This window comes from Symphalangus syndactylus, chromosome 15, assembly GCF_028878055.3.
Source record: "Symphalangus syndactylus isolate Jambi chromosome 15, NHGRI_mSymSyn1-v2.1_pri, whole genome shotgun sequence".
NCBI lineage: Eukaryota > Metazoa > Chordata > Mammalia > Primates > Hylobatidae > Symphalangus > Symphalangus syndactylus.
In genome coordinates, this window is record NC_072437.2 from 83489105 (window position 1) to 83511922 (window position 22818).

Here is a 22818-nt window from a genome sequence, read left to right on the forward strand (position 1 = left end):
TATGACACTATCACATTTTTCTGTTTTAATGATTTCATAGCACTTATTACTATATCTCCTCAAGTTTATTTAACACTTTCAGAGCACATACATGCACACACACACACACACACACACGTGCATGTGAATATAATGGCCATTAGAGGAAGGACTTTGCTTTGTTACTACTGTCTTCCCAACATGGAGTGCTTTAATTTGCATTTCCCAAATTATTAAGATTATATGCTAATATTTAATCTAATTAAAACCTTACAAATATATTTGTAAATTGCCTGTCCATAGCCTTTGCCTATTTTTGAATTGGATTCTTTTTTTCTCATTGGTTTATAGGTATTTTTAACATATTTTGAATACTAATCTTTTCTTCCATACTTTGCAGCATCTTCTCCTAGTGCATTTCTGGTCTTCTGATATTTTCTTAAAACTTGTTTATGACATCTTTTACAAATATTACTTGTGATATAGTCAGATTTACTCAGCTTTACCTTAACGATTTCCTTTATGCTCTTATAAGGACATTCTCTTGTAAGAGTTGAAGTTCTATTTTTTGTTTTGGTTTTTAATCCATCTGGAATTTATTTGAATATACTACTGGGTAGAGATATAATTCTGTTTTTTCCGTATGGAAAATTATTGGTCTTCACATACTTCGTTGAACAGTCAAGTCTTTATTCTACTCCATCATATGCTAATTTTTCATATAGACATGTATATGTTTTTAGACTTTCCATTCTGTTGCAGTGATATATGTGTCTATTCTACACAAATATAACATCATTTTAATTGCTGTAGCTTTAAAATATATTTTGATATCTGGTAGTATAACTCTGCTTCTTAATTTTTGTTTTTCTAAATATCTTGGCTGTTCTTGCATGATATGTAGCCATGTTAATTTTAGAATTAGTTGGCCAGGTTCCATGAAACATGTTGGGATTTCATACGGGAATGAATTGGACCTTTCTGATGAATTTTGAAGAGACTTTTTCTTCATATATATTGAGCTTTGCCTTCTATGAAGATATTTTTATTTCACAATCTAGTCAGATGTCTTTTTGAAAAGTATCATCTGTGATGTACAATGTTGGGTTTCAACAATCACACAGAGTCATCTGTCAGTCACCTTAGTACCATCCCATTCACATACAGATTCTTGAAGGAACATATGTTTTCAATTCACTTGGATAAATGCCTGGAAGTTCTATTGCTGAGTTGTATGGTAAGTCAATGTTTAACTTCATAATAAACTATACCAAACTGTCTCTCAAAGTGGCTGTACCATTTTTCGTTCCCCTTAGCCAGGAAAGATAATTTTGCTGCTCTAAATCCTAACCACCATTTGTTAATGTCAGTTTTTTTTATTATAGCTGTTCTAGGTACACAGTGGTATTTCACTGTGGTTTTAATTTGCATTTCTCTAATGACTAATGAAGTTGTCTGGCTTTTCATGAGTTTCTTTTTGGTGAACTTTTTTTGTTGAGTTTTCAGAGTTCTTTTTATGTCCTAGATATAAATCGTTTATGAGATACATGATTTACAAACATATTCTACCAGTTTGTGAATTATGTTGTAATTCTCTTAATGTGTTTTGCAGAGGAAGAGTTTTTAATTTTGATTAAGTCCAGTTCATCATTTGTTTATAGATTATATTTTTCATAGTGTATCTAAAAACTCATCACCCATCTCAAGGTCATGCAGATTTTATTCTAGGCATTTTATAGTTTTATGTTTACACATAGGTTTATGATCCATTTAAGGTTTGTGCAACTTGTGAGATAGATGTTGAGATTTATTTTTCTACATATGGATACCTAGTTGTTTTAACATTTATTTAAAAGACTATCCTTCTCCATTGAATTTCCTTTATCCACTTGTAAAATATAAATGACTGTATTTGTATGGGTCTATTTCTGGCTTTGCTTTTCTGTGTCATTGATCTATCTGTCTATCCCAACATCAGTACTACACTGCTTGATTACTCTAGCTTTATAGCCTTGAGATCAGGTCGTGTTAGTCCTCCAGCTTCGTTATTCTTCTTCAGAATTGTTTTAGCTAAGCTAATTCCTTTGTCTCTTCCTGTGAACTTTAAAATCGGCTTGTCTGTATCTACAAAAAATCTTGCTGGCATTTTGATTGAGATTACATTGAACATATAAGTTAAATTTGTGAGAGAACATCTTAAAAATATTCAGTCTTCCAATTGAAAATTATGTCTCTTGATTTATTTAGACATCCTTTGATTTCTTTCATCAGTGTTTTTCTTCTTTTTCAACCTATATGCCATTTATTTTTTTTAACCTTATTTTAATGATTAAGACTTCTAGTCAATGTTGAATGGGGAGTGGTGAGGGAAGATATCCTTGCCTTTTTCCTGATTTGGGGAGAAAGCATTTGGTCTTCCACTATTAACTATCATATTAGAGGAAGGGTTTATTTTTAATTTTTTAAGTTCTGGTGTACATGTGCAGGATGTGCAGGTTTGTTACATAGGTAAATATGTGCCATGGTGGTTTGCTGCACCTATCAACCTATCACCTAGGAATTCAGCCCGGCATGCACTGTGTAGTATTTTGTAGTGTACATGTACCACATTTTCTTTATCCATTTTACTATTGATGGGCATTCAGGTTGATTTCCATGTTTTTGCTTTGTGAAAAGTGTTGCAGTGAACATATGCATGCGTGTGTTTTTATGGTAGAGCAATTTATATTCTTCTGGGTATATACCCAGTTATGGAATTGCTGGGTCGAATGGTAGTTCTATTTCAGATTCTTTGAGGATTGCCACACTGCTTTAAATGAACTAGTTTACAGTACCACTGGCAGTGTATGTGCATTCACTATTTTCTGCAAACTCATCAAAATCTTGTTATTTTTTGACTTTTTAATAGTAGCCATTCTGATTGATACAGGATGGTATCTCATTGTGGTTTTGATCTGCATTTCTCTAATGATTAGTAATATTGAGCATATTTTCATATGCTTTTTGGCCATATCATAGGTCTTCTTTTGAAAAGTGTTCATGTCCTTTGCTCACTTTATTTATTTATTTTAGACAGAGTCTTGCTCTATCGCCAGGCTGGAGTGCAGTGGCGCAATCTCGGCTCACTGCAACCTCCGCCTCCTGGGTTCAAGCAATTCTCCTGCCTCAACCTCCCAAGTAGCTGGGATTACAGGCATCCACCAACATGCCCAGCTAATTTTTGTATTTTTAATGGAGACAGGGTATCAGCATGTTGGCCAGGATGGTCTTGATCTTTTGACCTCGTGATCCACCTGCCTCGGCCTCCCAAAGTGCTGGGATTACAGGCGTGAGCCACTGTGCCCATTCTTTGCTCACTTTTTAATGGGGCTGTTTATTTTTTGCTTGTAAATTTAAGTTGGTTGTAGATTCTGGATATTTGACCTTTGTCAGATACATAGTTTGCAAATACTTTCTCCCATTCTGTAGGTTGCGTGTTTACTCTGTTGATAATTTCTTTTGCTGCGCAGAAGCTCTTTAGTTTAATTAGGTCCCATTCGTCAATTTTTGTTTTTGTTGCAATTGCTTTTGGTGTCTTCGTCATGAAATCTTTGCCAGGGCCCATGTCCAGAATGGTATCTCCTAGGTTATCTTCTGAGGATTTTTATTTATTTATTTTTTTTGGAGACAGAGTCTCGCTCTGTCACCCAGGCTGGAGTGCAGTGGCGCGATCTTGGCTCACTGCAAGCTCCGCCTCCCAGGTTCACGCCATTCTCCTGCCTCAACCTCTCCGAGTAGCTGGGACTACAGGTGCCCGCCACCACGCCTGGCTAATTTTTTGTATTTTTAGTAGAGACGGGGTTTCACCATGGTCTCGATCTCCTGACCTCGTGATCTGCCCGCCTCGGCCTCTCAAAGTGCTGGGATTACAAGCGTGAGCCACCATGGCCGGCTGAGGATTTGTATCATTTTAGGCTTTACATTTAAGGCTTTAATCCATTTTGAGTTGATTTTTTTTATGGCATAATGAAGGAGTCCAGTTTCAGTCTTCTGCATATGGCTAGCCAGTTTTCCCAGCACCATTTATTGAATAGGCAGTTCTTTCCCCATTGCTTGCTTTTATCAGCTTTGTCAAAAATCAGATGGCTGCAGGTGTGTGATGTTATTTCTGGGCTCTCTATTCTGTTCTATTGCTCTGTATGTCTGTTTTTATGCCAGTACCATGCTGTTTTGGTTACTGTAACCTTCAGCTTTGTTCTTTTTGCTTAGGATTGCCTTGACTGTTCAGGCTCTTTTGTTCCATATGAAATTTAAAATAGCTTTCTCTAATTCTGTGAAGAATGTCATTGGTAGTTTGATAGGAATAGCCTTGAATCTGTAAATTGTTTTGGCAGTGTGGCTATTTCAACAATATTGATTCTTCCAACCTGTGAGCCTGGAATGTTTTTCCATTTGTTTGTGTCATTTCTGATTTCCTTGAGCAGTGTTTTGTATTAATAATTCTCGTTGTAGAGATTCACCTCCCTAGTTAGTTGTGGTCATTAGTATTTTATTTTTGTGGCAATTGTAAATGGGATTACATTCCTGATTTGGCTGCCAGTTTGGATGTTGTTGCTGTATAAAAATGCTAGTGATTTTTGTACATTGATTTTGTATCCTGAAACTTTGCTGAAGTTGTTTATCAGATCAAGGAGCTTTTGTGCAGAGACTATGGGGTTGTCTAGATACGGAATCATGTTGTCTGCAAACAGGTATAGTTGACTTTCTCTTTTCCTATTTGGATGCCTTTTATTTCTCTCTTGCCTGGTTGCTCTGGCCAAGACTTTCAGGACTATGTTGAATAGGAGTGGTGATAAAGGGTATGTTTAAGTTCCTTATGTATTCTGATTATTAATCCCTTGTCAGATGGGTATTTGTCGAATATTTTCTCCCATTCTGTGGATTGGCTCTTCACTGTGTTGATTGTTTCCTTTGCTGTGTAGAAGATTTTTAGCTTGATGTTAACTCCACTTGTCTATTTTTAATTGTGTTGCCTGTGCTTTTGAAGTCTCACACAAAAAATTTTTGCCCAGACCAATGTCCTGGAGCATTTCTTCAATATTTTCCTCTAGTCATTTCATAGTTTTGGGTCTTATATTTAAGTCTTCAATCAATTTTGATTTGATATTTGTATATGGTGAGACATAGTGGTCTAGTTAGTTTCATTCTTCTGCATTATGGTTGTTCAGTTTTCTTATTGAAAGGACTGCTCTTTCCCCAGTGTATGATCTTGGCATGTTTGTCGAAGATGAGTTGGTTCCAAATGTGTAGATTTACATCTGAGTTCTCTATTCTGTTCCATTGGTGCATTTGTCTGAATATGAATTCTAATCCATGAACATGGAATATCTTTCCATTTTTTGGTGTTCTCTTCGATTCCTTTCATCAGTGTTGTAGTTTTCTTTGTATTAATATAGGTCTTTCACTTTTTTGGTTAAATTAATTCCTAGATATTTCATATTATTTGTAACTATTGTAACGTTTTCAGAATGTTGTTTGCTATTTGTGTATATAAATAGTGCTGAATTTTGTATATTGATTTTATATCTTGTAACTTTACTGAATTCATTTATTGGTTCAAACAGTTTTTTGGTGGAGTCTTTAGGTTTTTCTAATATAAGATCATATTGTTTGCAGACAAGGGTAATTTTACTTCTTCCTTTCCAATTGGATGCCCTTTATTTCTCTTGCCTTATTACTCTGGCTAAGGCTTCTAGTATTATGTTGAATAAAAATAGTGAAAGGGGGCATTCTTGTCTTGTTCCAGATCTTTGAGGGATGGCTTTCAATTATTCCCTGTTTCCATATGATATTAGCTGTGGACTTGTCATATATGGCCTTAATTATTTTGAGGTATGTTCCCTCTATACCTAGTTTGTTGTGGGGGAGGGACTTGTCAGAAAGAGATGTTGAATTTAATCAAATGCCTTTTCAGCACATATTTAGACTGCCATATGGTTTTTGTGTTCTTGGTTCTTTTAATGTGGTGTATTACATTTATTGATTTGTGTATATTGAACTATCCTGTATCCCTGGGATGAATCTCACTTGATCGTGGTGCCTCATCTTTTTAAGTTGTTGCTGAATTCATTTTGCTAATATGTTGTTGCGGATTTTTACATCTGTGTTTCTTAGTGATATTGGCATATAGTTTTCTTTTTTTGTTGTGTCCTTGTCTTGTTTTGGTATCAAGGTAATGCTGGCCTCCTAGAATGAATTTGGAGGTGTTCTCTCCTCTTCAAGTTACAGAGCAGAGTTAGAATTTCCAAGACTAGGGACGGCAGTCCTGCCTTTCCTCTTTGTCTTTGTCCTGAGGCATATTTCTCCCTTTAGGCACTCATGATGTTTCCCATGTGTGGTACTATCCCACAGCTCCTGAGTGTTCTGCTCAGTTTCTTGCTGTTGTTTGCTTTTTGGATTTTTTCCTTTCTTTCTCTACTACTTTTTCTTCCTAAATTCAATTTGAATAATTTCTATTGAACTGCCTTGTAGTTAACCAATTCCTTTTTTTTTTTTTCTTGAGGCAGAGTCTCGCTCTGTCCCCCAGGCTTGAATGCAGTGGTGCGATCTCAGCTCACTGCAGCCTCCGCCTCCTGGGTTCAAGCGATTCTCCTGCCTCAGCCCCCAAGTAGCTGGGATTACAGGCACACACCACCATGCCCGGCTAGTTTTTGTATTTTTAGTAGAGACATGGTTTCTCCATGTTGGTCAGGCTGGTCTCGAACTCCTGAGCTCAGGCGATCCATCCACCTCAGCCTCCGATAGTGCTGGGATTACAGGGATGAGCCACTGCGCCCGGCCAGCCAATTCTTTCTTTGGCTCTATCAAGTTTACTTATGACTCTGTTGAAGGCATTCTTTACTTCTGTTACAGTGCTTTTAATTTCTATCATTGCCATTTGGCTGCTTCTTACAGTTTTAATATGTGTGATGAGTTTGCCTCTCTCATCATTCATATGTTCTACTTTTTTCATTAGAGCATTTAACATGTTAATCATTATTTTAAATTCCCTCCTGAAAGTTTCAACTTCTTTTTTACATCTGATTTTGAAATTGTTGATTGATTTGTCTCTTCAGACTTTTGTTCCCTTGACTTCTTGGACATCTTGTGATTTTTGTTGTTGTTGAAAGCTCAACATTTTGTGTAGGAGCCTTGACCCTGCCTTTAGTGTAGGCCATGCCTTTCATGTATGCAGGATTGAGCTGTTCTGGTCAGGAGTTGGGTTGGGTTTCACGTTTGTGGTTCACTTGGCTTTAGGTCTCCCCACTTAGATTTGGATCTTCCCTTTGTACAGCTCCCCAAAGACAATGTGTTTCTTATAGCTTTCCCACCTGTATTTCAGTGTTATCTTTACTCAACCCTTGTTAGACTGGCCTTGAGGTGATGGTGAGGGGGCAGGTGAGGAAGGGGATATTCTCTGATGTTCCAATTAAGTTTCCTTTCTAGGCAGACTGTAAATTTGGGCCTCAAGGTTTCTGATCCTCTCTCAGAATGTTGGGCCTGGCAGGTATTCCTGTCCCTCCTTCAGATTAAGGCTTTCGTCTATTCCATTTCTCCCGTCTTCAGTGGGCTTCCACCAGTATACTATATAGCTGCAATTTTGTTGCCCTTGCCTCTGAAGATTAAGGCTTTGGTTCCGTAGGGGAGATAGGTCTGAAGTGGATTTCAGCAGTGATTTTTCTTTCCTCTCTGCCTGTCAGCATTAGAGTAGAAGCTTTCTCAGGACCTTCCCCAGTCTTCCCTGTGCAAGAGGGTTTCAGCCTTGCTATGTCTGGAGCTACCAGGGGCCTCACCCTCTCACGTTAACCCATATTTAGCCTTTAGCAAGCTTTATAGATTTCTAGCTAAATATCTTTACCAGCTTCACTAGCATTTGGTGGTATCTGTCCTAGGTATTCAAATGTTCACTTTCCCACAGGTGCCTTTTTCTTCTGTTATCATTCTCATTCCATCTGCTTTATTTTTTCTTCAGAAAATTTTCTAATACAAAAAGCCTAAAAATAATAAACATTTTTGTATATACTACCCAGAATTGACAGCTAACATTTTATCTTTTCAAGTTTATTTTTTAAGTAATAAAACTTTAAAAATAAAGTCGAAGTTTATTTTGTTTTCCATTATCAGTCTCATTCTCTACCTCAACACCAATTGGAGTGTTCTTTTAAATAATAAAGTGCTCTCACTCCTGGAGATCTTTCATTAGATCTGGCACATTGGTTGGGAATATATAGCATATGATTCTGAGGCTCTCTGATATCTGTCCACTAAAGAAAGAGAAAGATGAGACATTCTAGTTCTGAGAGAGGAGGTCATAATTAGGTGGCTCTTTAATAAGGATGTAATGCTTATAAAATTATTTTTCCTTGTTTTGAAATATACAATAAGTTATTAACCATAGTCACTCGATTGTGCTGCTGAACACTAGATGTTATTCTTCCTAACTGTATTTTTATACCCATTAACCATCCCCTCTTAATCCCCACATCCCCACTAGTTTTTCCATCTTCTGGTAACTACCATCATTCTAGTCTCTGTCTCCCTGACTTCAAAAATTGGAATGTTCCTAACACAAAGAAATGATAAAATGTTTGAGGTGATAGATATCCCAAATACCCTGATTTGATCATTTCATTTTGTATGTTTGTATCAAATTATAACATATATCCTATAAATATGTGCAACTTTTCTGTATCCATAATAATTAAAAATAAAAAATCTAAAAAATGTTTTTTTTTTTCCTAGAGTTACTTTGATACCATAGCTTTGCTGCTTACATGGGGAATCCAAAATTAAGTTTCTTAGTGCTAATCGAAGCTACCTTATAACTTCTCAAAGCGGTAATATATGATTGTAGAGGATGAAAAACTCTTAAGTTACTACTGTTTATGAGGAAACTAGGTATTCTTTGAATTAGAAATTTGTTAGAGGAATCTGTCATCTCTTCCTTCTTTCTTTCCTCCATGCACATTTATTAGATGCTGTGTCTGTGTCTGAACTGCTTTGTAACAAATCTTCTCAAAATTTAGTGGCTTAAGGCAATATTGACTTACTGTTTCTCTTTATTCTGTGGGTTGACAGTCGGGGCACTTTTTCTGCTGGTATTGTTCATGCAGTGGGGGTCATTCAGTACTGGATTAGAGCTTGGGGATTCGAGTTATTCTGACAGACCTGTGTGGCAATTGAGGCTGTTAGCTGGAGTCTACGTGGCCTTTCATCTTCCAAGAGTTAGACTATGATTCTTCACGTCATGATGACTTAGGGTCCCAAAAAGAAAAGAGTAGAACTTGCAGTACCTCTTAAGCGCTATGCCCAAGAACTCATACAGTGATACTTCTGCCACCTTGTGTTAGTCAAAGCAAGTCACAAGGCCAGCCAGATTCAAAAGAATGGAAAAATAGACTCCATTTTCTGGTGAGAAGTAGCAAGGTCACATTGCAAAGGAGTCTGGACATGGGAAGGAGTTATTCATTTGTGACCTTTATAATAATCTTCCACAAATGCCTGTAAGCTGGGCACTGTGCTTAGTACTGGTGATAGAAGATAAGTAGCTTATTTCAGTATCTTAATTTTGTTTTATATATTTGATAATTTTATGATGCAAGTTCACTGTGCACTGGTATCAATCCCGGGGAGGACTGTAAACACCTTGCCAATACTGTGTACCAGTGTCAATCCACTGGCATGAGTCTGGTGAGACAGAACACTCGCACAGCAACTTTAGGGAAGCAACTTTATTACTCACAGACAGGCAGCAAGGGACAATAGACACCTAAGGATTCATGGCAAGCTTATCCCCCAAAGCTTAGGATAGCCGCCCAGGATGGATGGAGTCTCACGTGCACGTCGTTCATGTTGCACCACAGCTGAGGAACTCTGAAAGCCTGCTCTGCCCTGGGTTTTATACCTAGGAGCAGCTTGATGAGCTGTGCTAAAGCATCTCAAGACATCCTGTTCTAGGAGCGATGGGAACAGAGCTTGGCTTTACTGGCAATTCCTTCACATTTCTTGCACTTCTAGCACATCATTCTACAGTTATTCTGAGATTTACAAGTGAGAAAGCGAGGAAGAGCTGGGTTGCCAAGATCTTTTGGGGACTTGCCCTACAATAACATCATATAAAATATATTTTTTTCCCTCAGTGTTCTTCACATTCTCAATTTTAATTGTTCATTGTATAATTCTGAGTGAGTTATTGCTATTTAGTAGAAGTGGAAAATCTTATTCTTGAGTGTGTTGGCATATAGATATTTGCATAATCTACATAAAGATTATCTGTAAAGTGAGATAAAGTGTGGGTGTGTGTACATTTTGTAAATGATTACATATTTAAGTCATTAATTTCATAAATATTTGGATGCCTCTGTGCCAGGCATTGGTTCGTGTAGCAGTGAATAAGAGAGAAGCATTCCTTATTCTCAGAGAACTTCAATTTTAGTGGCAAGAGATGTAAAACAGATTTACGTTAGATGGTGATGAAAGTGTTTTCAGAAAAAATAAATATAAAAGAAGAGGACAGAGTCATGGGTCTATAGTGTGCACTCAAAACATTTTATATTGTCTAATCATCTTATGCCAATAATTCTCAATTTTTCCCAACTGAGTTTGCTAGAAGGATGGATACATTCCTATCAATAACAGTAGCACCTTAAGACTATGATTCTCTATCAGGTAAGGCAGAGCTGAGAGGCAAATGAGAATAGGAATGGGAGTGGGAGATACAAGTACAGTTTACCCCTAAGCATGTGTGAGTTAGAGATACTGACCCCTCATGTTGTTAAAAAATATACGTATAACTTTGGACTCCACTAAAACTTAAGTACTAATAACCTACTGTTGACTGGATGCCTTACTGATAGCAGAAACAGTCAATTAACACATATTTTTCATGTCACATGATTATTATATTCTGTAATTCTTACAGTTGAGTAAGCTAGATAAGTAATGTTATTAAGAAAGTCATAAGGAAGAGAAAATACATTTTTCATTAAATAGAAGTGGATCATCATAAAGGTCTTTATCCTCATAGTCATGTTGAGTAGGCTGAGGAGGAAATGGAAGAGGAGAGGCTGCACTTGCTGTTTCAGGTGGCAAGGTGGGAGAAAATCTGTAACTATCTATAAAAGTAGATGTCTATAAAATAGCTATTTCTTATAAAAATCTATAAGAAAATCTATAAGTAAACCTGTGCAATGAACCTTGTTGTTGTTAATTGTCTGTCTTTTTTAAATGTTCTCCCAAGTGGTTCTAACATGCCCCTGGGGAGCTATGCCCATCTGTTGAGAATCGGTCTCAAGTTATTATTTAGAGTTTCATGCGCGTCCGTGTGAAGAGACCACCAAACAGGCTTTGTGTGAGCAACATGGCTGTTTATTTCACCTGGGTGCAGGTGGGCTGAGTCCGAAAAGAGAGTCAGCGAAGGGAGATAGGGGTGGGGCCGTTTTATAAGATTTGGGCAGGTAAAGGAAAATTATAGTCAAAGGGGGTTTGTTCTCTGGCGGGCAGGAATGGGGTCGCAAGGTGCTCCATGGGGGAGCTTTTTGAGCCAGGATGAGCCAGGAAAAGGACTTTCACAAGGTAATGTCATCACTTAAGGCAAGGACCAGCCATTTACACTTCTTTTGTGGTGGAATGTCATCAGTTAAGGCAGGGCAGGGTGTTTTCATTTCTTTTGTGATTCTTCAGTTACTTCAGGCCATCTGGGCATGTACGTGCAAGTCACAGGGGATGCGATGGCTTGGCTTGGGCTGAGAGGCCTGACATAGAGAATGTGACCATTAAGTGTGCTTCTGTAAAATCATATTAACTATCTGGGCATTTAGTAACATCAAATTATAGCCTTATATTTAATGAATGACATCTTTTATGTTCAAAATAACTATAATATAAATCTAGTTAACATGTAATTCTAATAAAAATAGATATATTTATGCTACGTTTTTAACATGTGCCTTTTTGTGGGGGAAAAAAGCCTTTTCGTGGGGGAAAAAGAAATAGAAAAACAAAGATTTTTTTTTAACCTGTTGATTTGGTAGTTTGGTTTGCAAACCCAAACTTACTAAACTGCAAGATTACAATTCAAATTTTATATCAACACATTTCCAAATGAGGAAAGTAAGTATGAATTTAGGAAACATTGTTATTACTGAGGAGCTAATAACTTTCCAGAACTGATAATGGAAATTGGCTATGTGAAATTCCATTTCTTTTATGAACTATAACAAGATACATGGCCTTATAGTTTGGATTCACTTAGCCACCAACTGATTGGTCTTTTGACTAGATACTCAAAATGTAGTTTTAAATTGAGCTGTTACGAAATTGGAAACTCTAAAAAATTTTCATCTTTATCAGATGACTGTAATTATAAATAACCGAGTTTCTACATGCTATCTTTCATATAATGTGGGCCTGAGAAATTAGCAAATTAAATTTTAGTATGGGCAGCAATGTTAAGTATTTGTCTGAATATCTGAAGCTAACTTTTACATATTCTTACTTGGAAATAGAACAGGCCAAAGAACAGTCACTCTGGCCATATGCATATCAATAAGGCTTGGTAGAAAGTTTAGGGAGGAAAGAAGAGAATACAAAGAATAACACACTACTAAAGTTCTTCTTCCCTCCAATCTCTACCTTTTCCTCTATCATGCACTGTCCCTATGCAAACCTCTACATGGCATCTTCCAGGGAGTTTGCTGAGCTCTAGGTTAAAGTGGTTTTCTAACCCCTTGAGATATGCCAAATGATAATGGTTGCAGTACAGCCAACAAGAACTTCAGTCTGGAAGCGGGAGCGACTTTAAAACTATTATGTGTGTTCATCCGGGTTTCTTCCTTTTGAATAAAATATGGTGACTTCTCTTGCTTGATGAGGTAATCTCTAGGAGTACATTTAATATTTGCCCTTTATAGAAAGAACAAAATTAAAGGTACTAAAATTCTGATCATAAACATTTCGGACCACTCCGTTTTAGTGAACTGTAGCTCCTTACTGCAAGAACAGATGTTAATTTGTGGCATTTGGTATATTTTAATCATTGAGAAACAAAGAAAACTTTTATCAGGTATTTCACGGCACTAACTTTTTTCGTCTCCTTTGCCACTACTTTCCAGTGTTTGCTTTTGGCAGCACTCTAGTTGTCCTACATCTAGACAACCAGCAAGTGAAGAACATTTTTGGTTTAGCAAATCTTTTGGGGATCCCCAAAAAGGAAAACAGTTTTGTTGAAACTTGTCTGCATTGGATCCTCTGTTAATTAACTCATCATTGAAGAAATAACAGAAAAAGATCAGATATTTTTTATTTTAATTGTAAAAATTAAAAAGTAATTAAAACAGTAGTCATGACAAAGCTTTTACAGAGTAGTCATTAACCAAATTCTAGTTCCTTGATAGGCTAGAGACAATGTAAACAACCCCCAAATTTTTCACAGTGATTAAAAACCTTCAATATTACTAATTTACCCTTATGTCCGAATACATCGTGGTACTGACTTTAAAACAAGATGTTTGACTGTTTTCTCTTTTTATAAAATAAATGTGTTTGCACAGAAACCAAGCTCACGGAAAATGTACTTATCTGGGTATGGTGTGGAGCTAGCAATTAAGAGTACAGAATACAAAGCACTGGATGATACCCAAGTTAAAAGTAAGTCTCCATCTCAGCACTTGAGTAGAATGAAAAGTTGGAGGCTTTTACGTACTTTAGTTTTTTAAAAATTTAATGAGTATAATCCTACATATGTTCATTTGAGGCTAGAGATGGGGTGGACATATTCTTCATTAAAATTTGGAATTAAATTTTAAGCTGAAAGAAATGTATTTAAGATTATTGGTTATCAAAATTTCTTTAAAAATATGAAATTGTATGTTATTTTGCTTATACCCGATGGGCTCCCAACCATTTCAGCAGCATATAACAACTGATAGTATATGTAAGGTACACTGTGGCAATAGATGAGGCTGATTATTGCTAGAGGTGACTGGCATAGGCATCTGGGTCTCGCCCATGTAAGGAAGTTTTGTCTGAAATGTTTATTTGTAATGAAATTAGGATGGTAGTTTTTTTTTTTCTTTCCTGGAGCAGGATGACAGAGGCCTATGAATTGTTTAGATGAGGTAGATTCATTAGATTTGTGATCTACTAACCAATATCTATCTGTATTCTATGAACTAAATGTATACTCTAGATGAAGAGACTCTGGAGACTTAAATAAACTGAACAAGTTCTCAGAACACTTATGGAAGTCTTCTATTACCTGGTTCATGTCAAATTTATTTATGCCTGATTCTTGGTTAAGAGTTTTACATTTATTCCCTTATATGCACTCAGATGAGGCTCCTGCTTCAACTTTGTTTTTTCATATAGAGGCCCTGCTTTCATCACAGACTTCTCTCTGGCTCCTCCTACTGAATGTGCTTCAAATAAACATCTGTATTACTGTAATTTAAATATTTTTGGTTAAAGAGTTACTGAAAAAGTATAGTAAAAATAATACTCTGATTTTATGTATTTCTGTATAGCTTGTGTATAGCTCTACAATGCTTTATAATTTACTCTCTTGTAGTCACGATAGTAATGTAAGGCATTTTTAGCTATTCTTGCGCTTATAGAATTTTCTTTAAAAAGTCAGATGGTCACATATGTATCATCTGTATTATTATGCACTGCATTCTGTCATCAGCCTTTTTTTTTTTTGAGACGGAGTCTTGCTCTGTCGCCCAGGCTGGAGTGCAGTGGCGCAATCTCGTCTCACTGCAAGCTCCGCCTCCTGGGTTCACGCCATTCTCCTGCCTCAGCCTCTCCGAGTAGCTGGGACTACAGGCGCCCGCCACCACGCCTAGCTAATTTTTTGTATTTTTTTAGTAGAGACGGGGTTTCACTGTGTTAGCCAGGATGGCCTCGATCTCCTGACCTCGTGATCCGCCCGCCTCGGCCTCCCAAAGTGCTGGGATTACAAGCGTGAGCCACCGCGCCCGGCCTGTCATCAGCCTTTTACACACACTTGGAATATGTCTTCGCCTGTCAATTCTAGTTGCCACTCCTTTGTGCAGTTCTTTTTTTCTCTCTGTATACATGTGTCAGACCTTTAACTAGCCATCTCTCTGATCTTAGGTCTTCAGTGCCCTCAATCTCACCACCCCTCAAAACAGATTAATCAATCTAATCTCCACAGTACTTTCCAAATGAACTTCTGATATTGAAAATCTGACTTTGTGATTCCACTGGTTAAATCCTTTAGTGGCTCCCTATAACCTCTCTCAAAAATTCAGAACATAGCAAACAAAGCTTTTCATAATCTGATTTCTTACTGCCTTTTTACTGTCCTTCAGCCCTCTCTAATTTGTGTCCTCTTGCCTGAAACACTAAACTACTTATTATTTAGAGTAATTTTCTGTTCCCTGGATGCTTTTATGCATGGGCTCCATGGGAAGTCTTTATGACCTCTCCTACATTCATCCCTTAGCATATGCTGTTCCTTCTGCCTACCGCTGTCTTCGCTTCTTTCATTTCCTCTAAAGACTTCATATCTTTTTCTTTTTTTTCCTGAGATGGAATCATTGCTCTGTCACCCAGGCTGGAGTGCAGTGGTGCAATCTCGGCTCACTGCAACCTCCGCCTCCCGGATTGAAGCAATTCTCTTGCCTCAGCCTCCTGAGTAGCTGGGATTACATGTGCCTGCCACCATACCTGGCTAATTTTTGTATTTTTAGTAGAGACGGGGTTTCACCATGTTGGCCAGGCTGGTCTTGAACTGACCTTGTGATTCACCCGCCTCAGCCTCCCAAAGTGCTGGGATTACAGGCTTGAGCCACCGCACCCGGCCAGACTTCATATCTTTTAAGACTCAAATATATCAGTCTGTGCCTCTTAGATGGCTGCCTATCTTGCTGCTCTGTTAGAGAATGCTCTTCTCTTTTCTATATCCCATATCTTTCTGTGCCTTCTTTTAGAAAAGTTCATGGTCTTTATCTTTTGTGTCCCTGTTGTTCTTGGTGTCTATCCTGTCATAGACACCTCATAGTAAGCAGTCAATAAATGTTTGCTCAATGAATGAATTAACAAACAAGAGGAAAAGGATGACTAGATCAAAGTACCCAGGGTTGTTTTTACTTATAGTCCTAGAGATTCAGAGTTTCAGAAAAGTAAGAAAGGGTAAGCATAATTGCTGACCTCTGATATACTCTGATAGCCACCCCACACACTGTAAGAGGTCACAGTCTTTATGATCCTAAAGCACCCTTCACATATTCCACCAACCAGTCTGTATAGTATAATTATTTGGTATGTAAGGGAGAAGGGAAATGACTATAAAATATTATATCTTTATTCTTTGAGACCATGAGTTTTGGTGTCTTTCTAAATATTCCTTGATTATCTTTAAAGGTGTTGGAAATATGTAGGAACTTATATTTAAACTTAGGGTTTGGACTTCCTGCCTCACTTAAAAGCTAAACTCAGCATTTGTTACAGGCCTTTGGGTTATTTCTGATTATAAAATAGAACTTGACTATTAACTAATCTATAAAGCACTGTATTATAGTTGCTAAGTGTTTAATCAAGCATGTTCAAAAAGACAGCTCACACTTAGGAATGTTAGCCTGTACACATGCATATATATGTATTAATCTGGTCCATGAAGGAAAAACAAGGTAAAACAAATGGAATTTCATTTCATTGTGAGTTCTAATTTTTTTTTTTTTTTTTTTTTAGAGACAGTCTTACTCTGTCACCCAGGCTGGAGTACAGTGGCGTGATCTCAGTCCACTGCAACCTCCACCTCCCAGGCTCAAGCCATTCTCCTGCCTCCCAAGTAGCTGAGACTGCAGGTGCATGCCACAACGCCTGGCTAATTTTTGTATTTTTTTTTTTTTTTTTTTGAAACAGAGTCTCGCTCTGTCGCCCAGGCTGGAGTGCAGTGGCACAATCTCGGCTCACTGCAAGCTCCGCCTCCCGGGCTCACGCCATTCTCCTGCCTCAGCCTCTCCTAGTAGCTGGGACTACAGGCGCCTGCCACCACGCCCGGATAATTTTTTGTATTTTTAGTAGAGACGGGGTTTCACCGTGGTCTCGATCTGCTGACCTCGTGATCCGCCCGCCTCGGCCTCCCAAAGTGCTGGGATTACAAGTGTGAGCCACCGCGCCCAGCCAATTTTTGTATTTTTAGTAGAGAAGGTTTCACCGTGTTGGTCGGGCTGGTCTTGAACTCATGAGCTCAAGTGATTCACCCACCTCGGCCTCCCAAAGTGCTGGGATTACAGGCGTGAGCTGCCACACCTGGCCAAGTTCTTCTAATTTTTGATTACATGTTCTTTTCCCAGTCTGAAAATATTTTTGTTTTATTTCCAAAATGTAGCTGTGACTAATACTACTGTAGAGGATGAGACGGAAACAAATGAAGTTCAAGGATTTCTCTTTTGGAAACTAAAGTAAGTCTGAATAGAAATGAAATTGGTATTATTATACCCATTTGTTTTTAAGGAATTAATTTGATATACTGTTTTGCCATGTGTTTCACCTTTCTTTTATGTAGAAAGTACAAACACACACACACACGATTGTTTTTATTTATTACAGAAGTACCATATGGCTAATGTCAAAAAGCTACGGAAAGCAAAAAAGCACAACCTTTAAAACTAATCACTAATTTCACAATTAAAGAGATAACTCATAATATTTTGGTGTACAGTATGTTTTTCCAGTCTTTCTGTGAATATTTTTATAGCATCAAATAAATGCACACACAGCATATTGTTTTGCACGGTAGAACCATAGTGTGTACCTGTTTTTTTCACATCTTGTGGATAGTCCATCATTTATTGAAACAGTCCCATAGAAGGGGACTTTAAATTCTTTCCCTACTTTTTCATTTAATTTTTTTTTTGTGTGTGTACCAGTTTGTGTGCATTGCAGACTTTCCTGAGCACAAATATTTGGAAAATAGTTGATAAAGTATATGTACTTCTTGAAATTTTTGATTCACACTTGTAAACTACCCTCATAAAATTGTACTAACATGGACATTCACCCCAGGATGAGAAATCTGTTCATTTCCCAGAACTTTAATAACCACTCATACTATTTTTTAAACTTTTTCAGTTTAATAAATGAAATGGTGTTTCTATTTTTTTTTTAAAAAAAGTGTATTTAATTCACTGGACTGAACCAATTTTATAATTTGTCTCCAAGAAAGTCAACTATTGGCAGTTTATTATTGCACGGATTAACTTTTTTTCATGTTTATTGGCCTTAGAGTTTCTTCTTGTGTAAATTGCTTGTTCCTAACTTGTGCTCATTTGTTCTTGCTGTGTTTATCTTTTTTACTAATTATAACAGCTCTTTATAAAAAATTCTGAAACCTTTGCCATATATTGAATTACTTACTGTTGAAGTTTATTTTCATATTAATCATAAAGATGGAAGTGTTTTCATTCGTTAGATACAACTGTTATGTTTACATTGAGAGTGGGATTTTATTTCTGAAACTCCGGTGGTATCCCTGGGATAACTAGAAAATTTGAAATTTAAGACTTTCGATACCTATGGTTGGTCGCTGTTAAATACGCATGTATTTATTTTCTCCTTTTACCCAGAATAAATTATTTGTCCCATAAATAAAGTTCATTTATAGAATGGCTAAACCTCAAAGACATGAAACAACAAACATAAGGCAACAAATAAATTGTTAAATATTAGCCTTGTAGCATTTTTTGATCCTGTTCTTCATTTGCACTATATGGTGCTATCACCATACCAATTATGATTTCCCATATTCGAAAGTAGTAATTTTCTTTATTCTAACACAGCTGCCATAAAAGTCAAGTAAATAATTGGTATAGTACATACTTGTTTAGGAAGTTTCTAAATTTGGAGAGAATAAATAATATAATTTAGTAATAAAGTATTTTTAACAATTCATGGCATATAATAAGCATTAATGTTGTTTGTTAAACATGAATAAAATTAATGAAAATTATAATTATTAAGTTATTATTTGTTAAAATAGTTTCACAAAATGCTGCCAAGCAAAAATACTGCCTAAATTGAATTTCTTTTGAGGAAAAAAATTAAGTAAATCATTATTTTTTAAAATAAATATTGTAGTAATAATGTTAGCTAATATTTACTATTTTTAAACTCAGTGTTATTTTTACCGTTTTTTAATTAACTTGGCAAGCTGTGGTAAATATTCCTCTTTATTATATTGGTTTCTTTATTTTTAAGGAGTTCTAATACATCTGACATTCATAAAGTATGAGATACTTAAAATCACTTTTCGTATGATAAATTTGACTTAGTGTGCTTAGAGAAACAGGAGTTGATAAAGTTCTGACAGAAAACTAAAAACTTTATAGAATTTAGAAGTTTACTGATCTAATGGGTTACAAAAATCATTGATAATATTGGATCTTTAGCTTGAACAAATGTATAGCCCAAAAGAAGAGAAAACATTTATTACTCAAATTTTCTGTACTGCAGATTACCATTTCATATACACATATAAGTAACCTTTCAAAAATTAAAGTTATACCCCCCGTTTCTTTTTCCTGCCACGCTGATTGAAGACAAGGAATAGGATGGTGAGTGCTCTATGAATACTCGCGAATGGGGATGGCTGTAATTTCATGTACATTTTCCCTTATTTACAAGTGAAAGTTTATGATTTCTTTATCCAGGCAAAATTAATTAAAGAAATATTTTTATTAACACTTTTAGTTCTTGTTTAGTATTACAGTCATGTATGAAGAACTCTCAGGTTGGTTCTCCTGGTGATGAGTAGATAACTATATACAGTAAGGGTAAGATTTTTGGAGACTATGCTAATTTATATGGATAACTGTGTTACATTTTTAAAGTATGTTGGCCAGGCAGTATACTCTAGTGGCCTTAAAATGTTAATACATCTTACAAAATGGATTTATTCTAAGTAAGGTATTTATTTAGCAGCTAACAATACATTTTTATTCCATTTTCAGCTATCTCAACATCTTGGAATTTATAGTTCTTTTCTCTTTTGAATATAACTTTTTATGGGATTAAATTGCATTTTCTCCAAAAGATCACGTGAAACACTGGGCTATTTTTATTTTTATTTTATTTTATTTCAGCTTCTATTTTTTTCTTTTTTTTAAATTTTATTATTATTATACTTTAAGTTTTAGGGTACATGTGCACAATGTGCAGGTTTGTTGCATATGTATACATGTGCCATGTTGGTGTGCTGCACCCATTAACTCGTCATTTAGCATTAGGTATATCTCCTCATGCTATCCCTCCCCCTCCCCCCACCCCACAACAGTCCCCTAGTGTGATGTTCCCCTTCCTGTGTCCACGTGTTCTCATTGTTCAATTCCCACCTATGAGTGAGAACATGGGGTGTTTGGTTTTTTGTCCTTGCGATAGTTTACTGAGAGTGATGATTTCCAGCTTCATCCATGTCCCTACAAAGGACATGAACGCATGATTTTTTATGGCTGCATAGTATTCCATGGTGTATATGTGCCACATTTTCTTAATCCAGTCTATTGTTGTTGGACATTTGGGTTGGTTCCAACTCTTTGCTATTGTGAATAGTGCCGCAATAAACATACGTGTGCATGTGTCTTTATAGCAGCATAATTTATAGCCCTGTGGGTATATACCCAGCAATGGGATGGCTGGGTCAAATGGTATTTCTAGTTCTAGATCCCTGAGGAATCGCCACACTGACTTCCACAATGGTTGAACTAGTTTACAGTCCCACCAACAGTGTAAAAGTGTTCCTATTTCTCCACATCCTCTCCAGCACGTTGTTTCCTGACTTTTTAATGATGGCCATTCTAACTGGTGTGAGATGGTATCTCATTGTGGTTTTGATTTGCATTTCTCTGATGGCCAGTGATGATGAGCATTTTTTCATGTGTTTTTGGCTGTATAAATGTCTTCTTTTGAGAAGTGTCTGTTCATATCCTTCGCCCACTTTTCGATGGGGTTGTTTGTTTTTTTTCTTGTAAATTTGTTTGAGTTCATTGTAGATTCTGGATATTAGCCCTTTGTCAGATGAGTAGGCTGTGAAAATTTTCTCCCATTTTGTAGGTTGCCTGTTCACTCTGATGGTAGTTTCTTTTGCTGTGCAGAAGCTCTTTAGTTTACTTAGATCCCATTTGTCAATTTTGGCTTTTGTTGCCATTGCTTTTGGTGTTTTAGACATGAAGTCCTTGCCCATGCCTATGTCATGAATGTTAATGCCTAGGTTTTCTTCTAGGGATTTTATGGTTTTAGGTCTAACATGTAAGTCTTTAATCCATCTTGAATTAATTTTTGTATAAGGCGTAAGGAAGGGATCCAGTTTCAGCTTTCTACATATGGCTAGCCAGTTTTCCCAGCACCATTTATTAAATAGGGAATCCTTTCCCCATTTCTTGTTTTTGTCAGGTTTGTCAAAGATCAGATAGTTGTAGATACGTGGTGTTATTTCTGAGGGCTCTGTTCTGTTCCATTGATCTTTATCTCTGTTTTGGTACCAGTACCATGCTGTTTTGGTTACTGTAGCCTTGTAGTATAGTTTGAAGTCAGGTAGCGTGATGCCTCCAGCTTTGTTCTTTTGGCTTAAGATTGACTTGGCGATGCGGGCTCTTTTTTGGTTCCATATGAACTTTGAAGTACTTTTTTCCAGTTCTGTGCAGAAAGTCATTGGTAGCTTGATGGGGTTGACATTGAATCTATAAATTACCTTGGGCAGTATGGCCATTTTCACGATATTGATTCTTCCTACCCATGAGCATGGAATGTTCTTCCATTTGTTTGTATCTTCTTTTATTTCATTGAGCAGTGGTTTGTAGTTCTCCTTGAAGAGGTCCTTCACGTCCCTTGTTAGTTGGATTCCTAGGTATTTTATTCTCTTTGAAGAAATTGTGAATGGGAGTTGACTCATGATTTGGCTCTCTGTTTGTCTGTTATTGGTATATAAGAATGCTTGTGATTTTTGTACATTGATTTTGTATCCTGAGACTTTGCTGAAGTTGCTTATCAGCTTAAGGAGATTTTGGGCTGAAACGATTGGGTTTTCTAGATATACAATCACGTCATCTGCAAACAGGGACAATTTGACTTCCTCTTTTCCTAATTGAATACCCTTTATTTCCTTCTCCTGCCTAATTGCCCTGGCCAGAACTTCCAACACTGTGTTGAATAGGAGTGGCGAGAGAGGGCATCCCTGTCTTGTGCCAGTTTTCAAAGGGAATGCTTCCAGTTTTTGCCCATTCAGTATGATATTGGCTGTGGGTTTGTCATAGATAGCTCTTATTATTTTCAGATACGTCCCATCAATACATAATTTATTGAGAGTTTTTAGCATGAAGGGCTGTTGAATTTTGTCAAAGGCCTTTTCTGCATCTCTTGAGATAATCATGTGGTTTTTGTCTTTGGTTCTGTTTATATGCTGGATTACATTTATTGATTTGCATATGTTGAACCAGCCTTGCATCCCAGGAATGAAGCCCACTTGATCATGGTGGATAAGCTTTTTGATGTGCTGCTGGATTCGGTTTGCCAATATTTTATTGAGGATTTTTGCATCAATGTTCATCAAGGATATTGGTCTGAAATTCTCTTTTTTGGTTGTGTCTCTGCCAGGCTTTGGTATCAGGGTGATGCTGGCCTCATAAAATGAATTAGGGAGGATTCCCTCTTTTTCTATGGATTGGAATAGTTTCAGATGGAATGGTACCAGTTCCTCCTTGTTCCTCTGGTGGAATTTGGCTGTGAATCCGTGTGATCCTGGACTGTTTTTGGTTGGTAAGCTATTGATTATTGCCACAATTTCAGAGCCTGTTATTGGTC

At 36.8% G+C, this 22818-nt stretch overlaps 1 protein-coding gene across 1 annotated transcript in view; it reads left to right on the plus strand.

Moving 5' to 3' along the window:
* Positions 1 to 22818, plus strand: part of LOC129463763 (UDP-glucose:glycoprotein glucosyltransferase 2-like) — a 142415-nt gene that overhangs the window by 30312 nt on the left and 89285 nt on the right. The window contains 2 exon segments of the mRNA XM_063619093.1: positions 13548 to 13644; positions 17354 to 17426. Coding sequence (XP_063475163.1) covers positions 13548 to 13644; positions 17354 to 17426 — 170 coding nt within the window.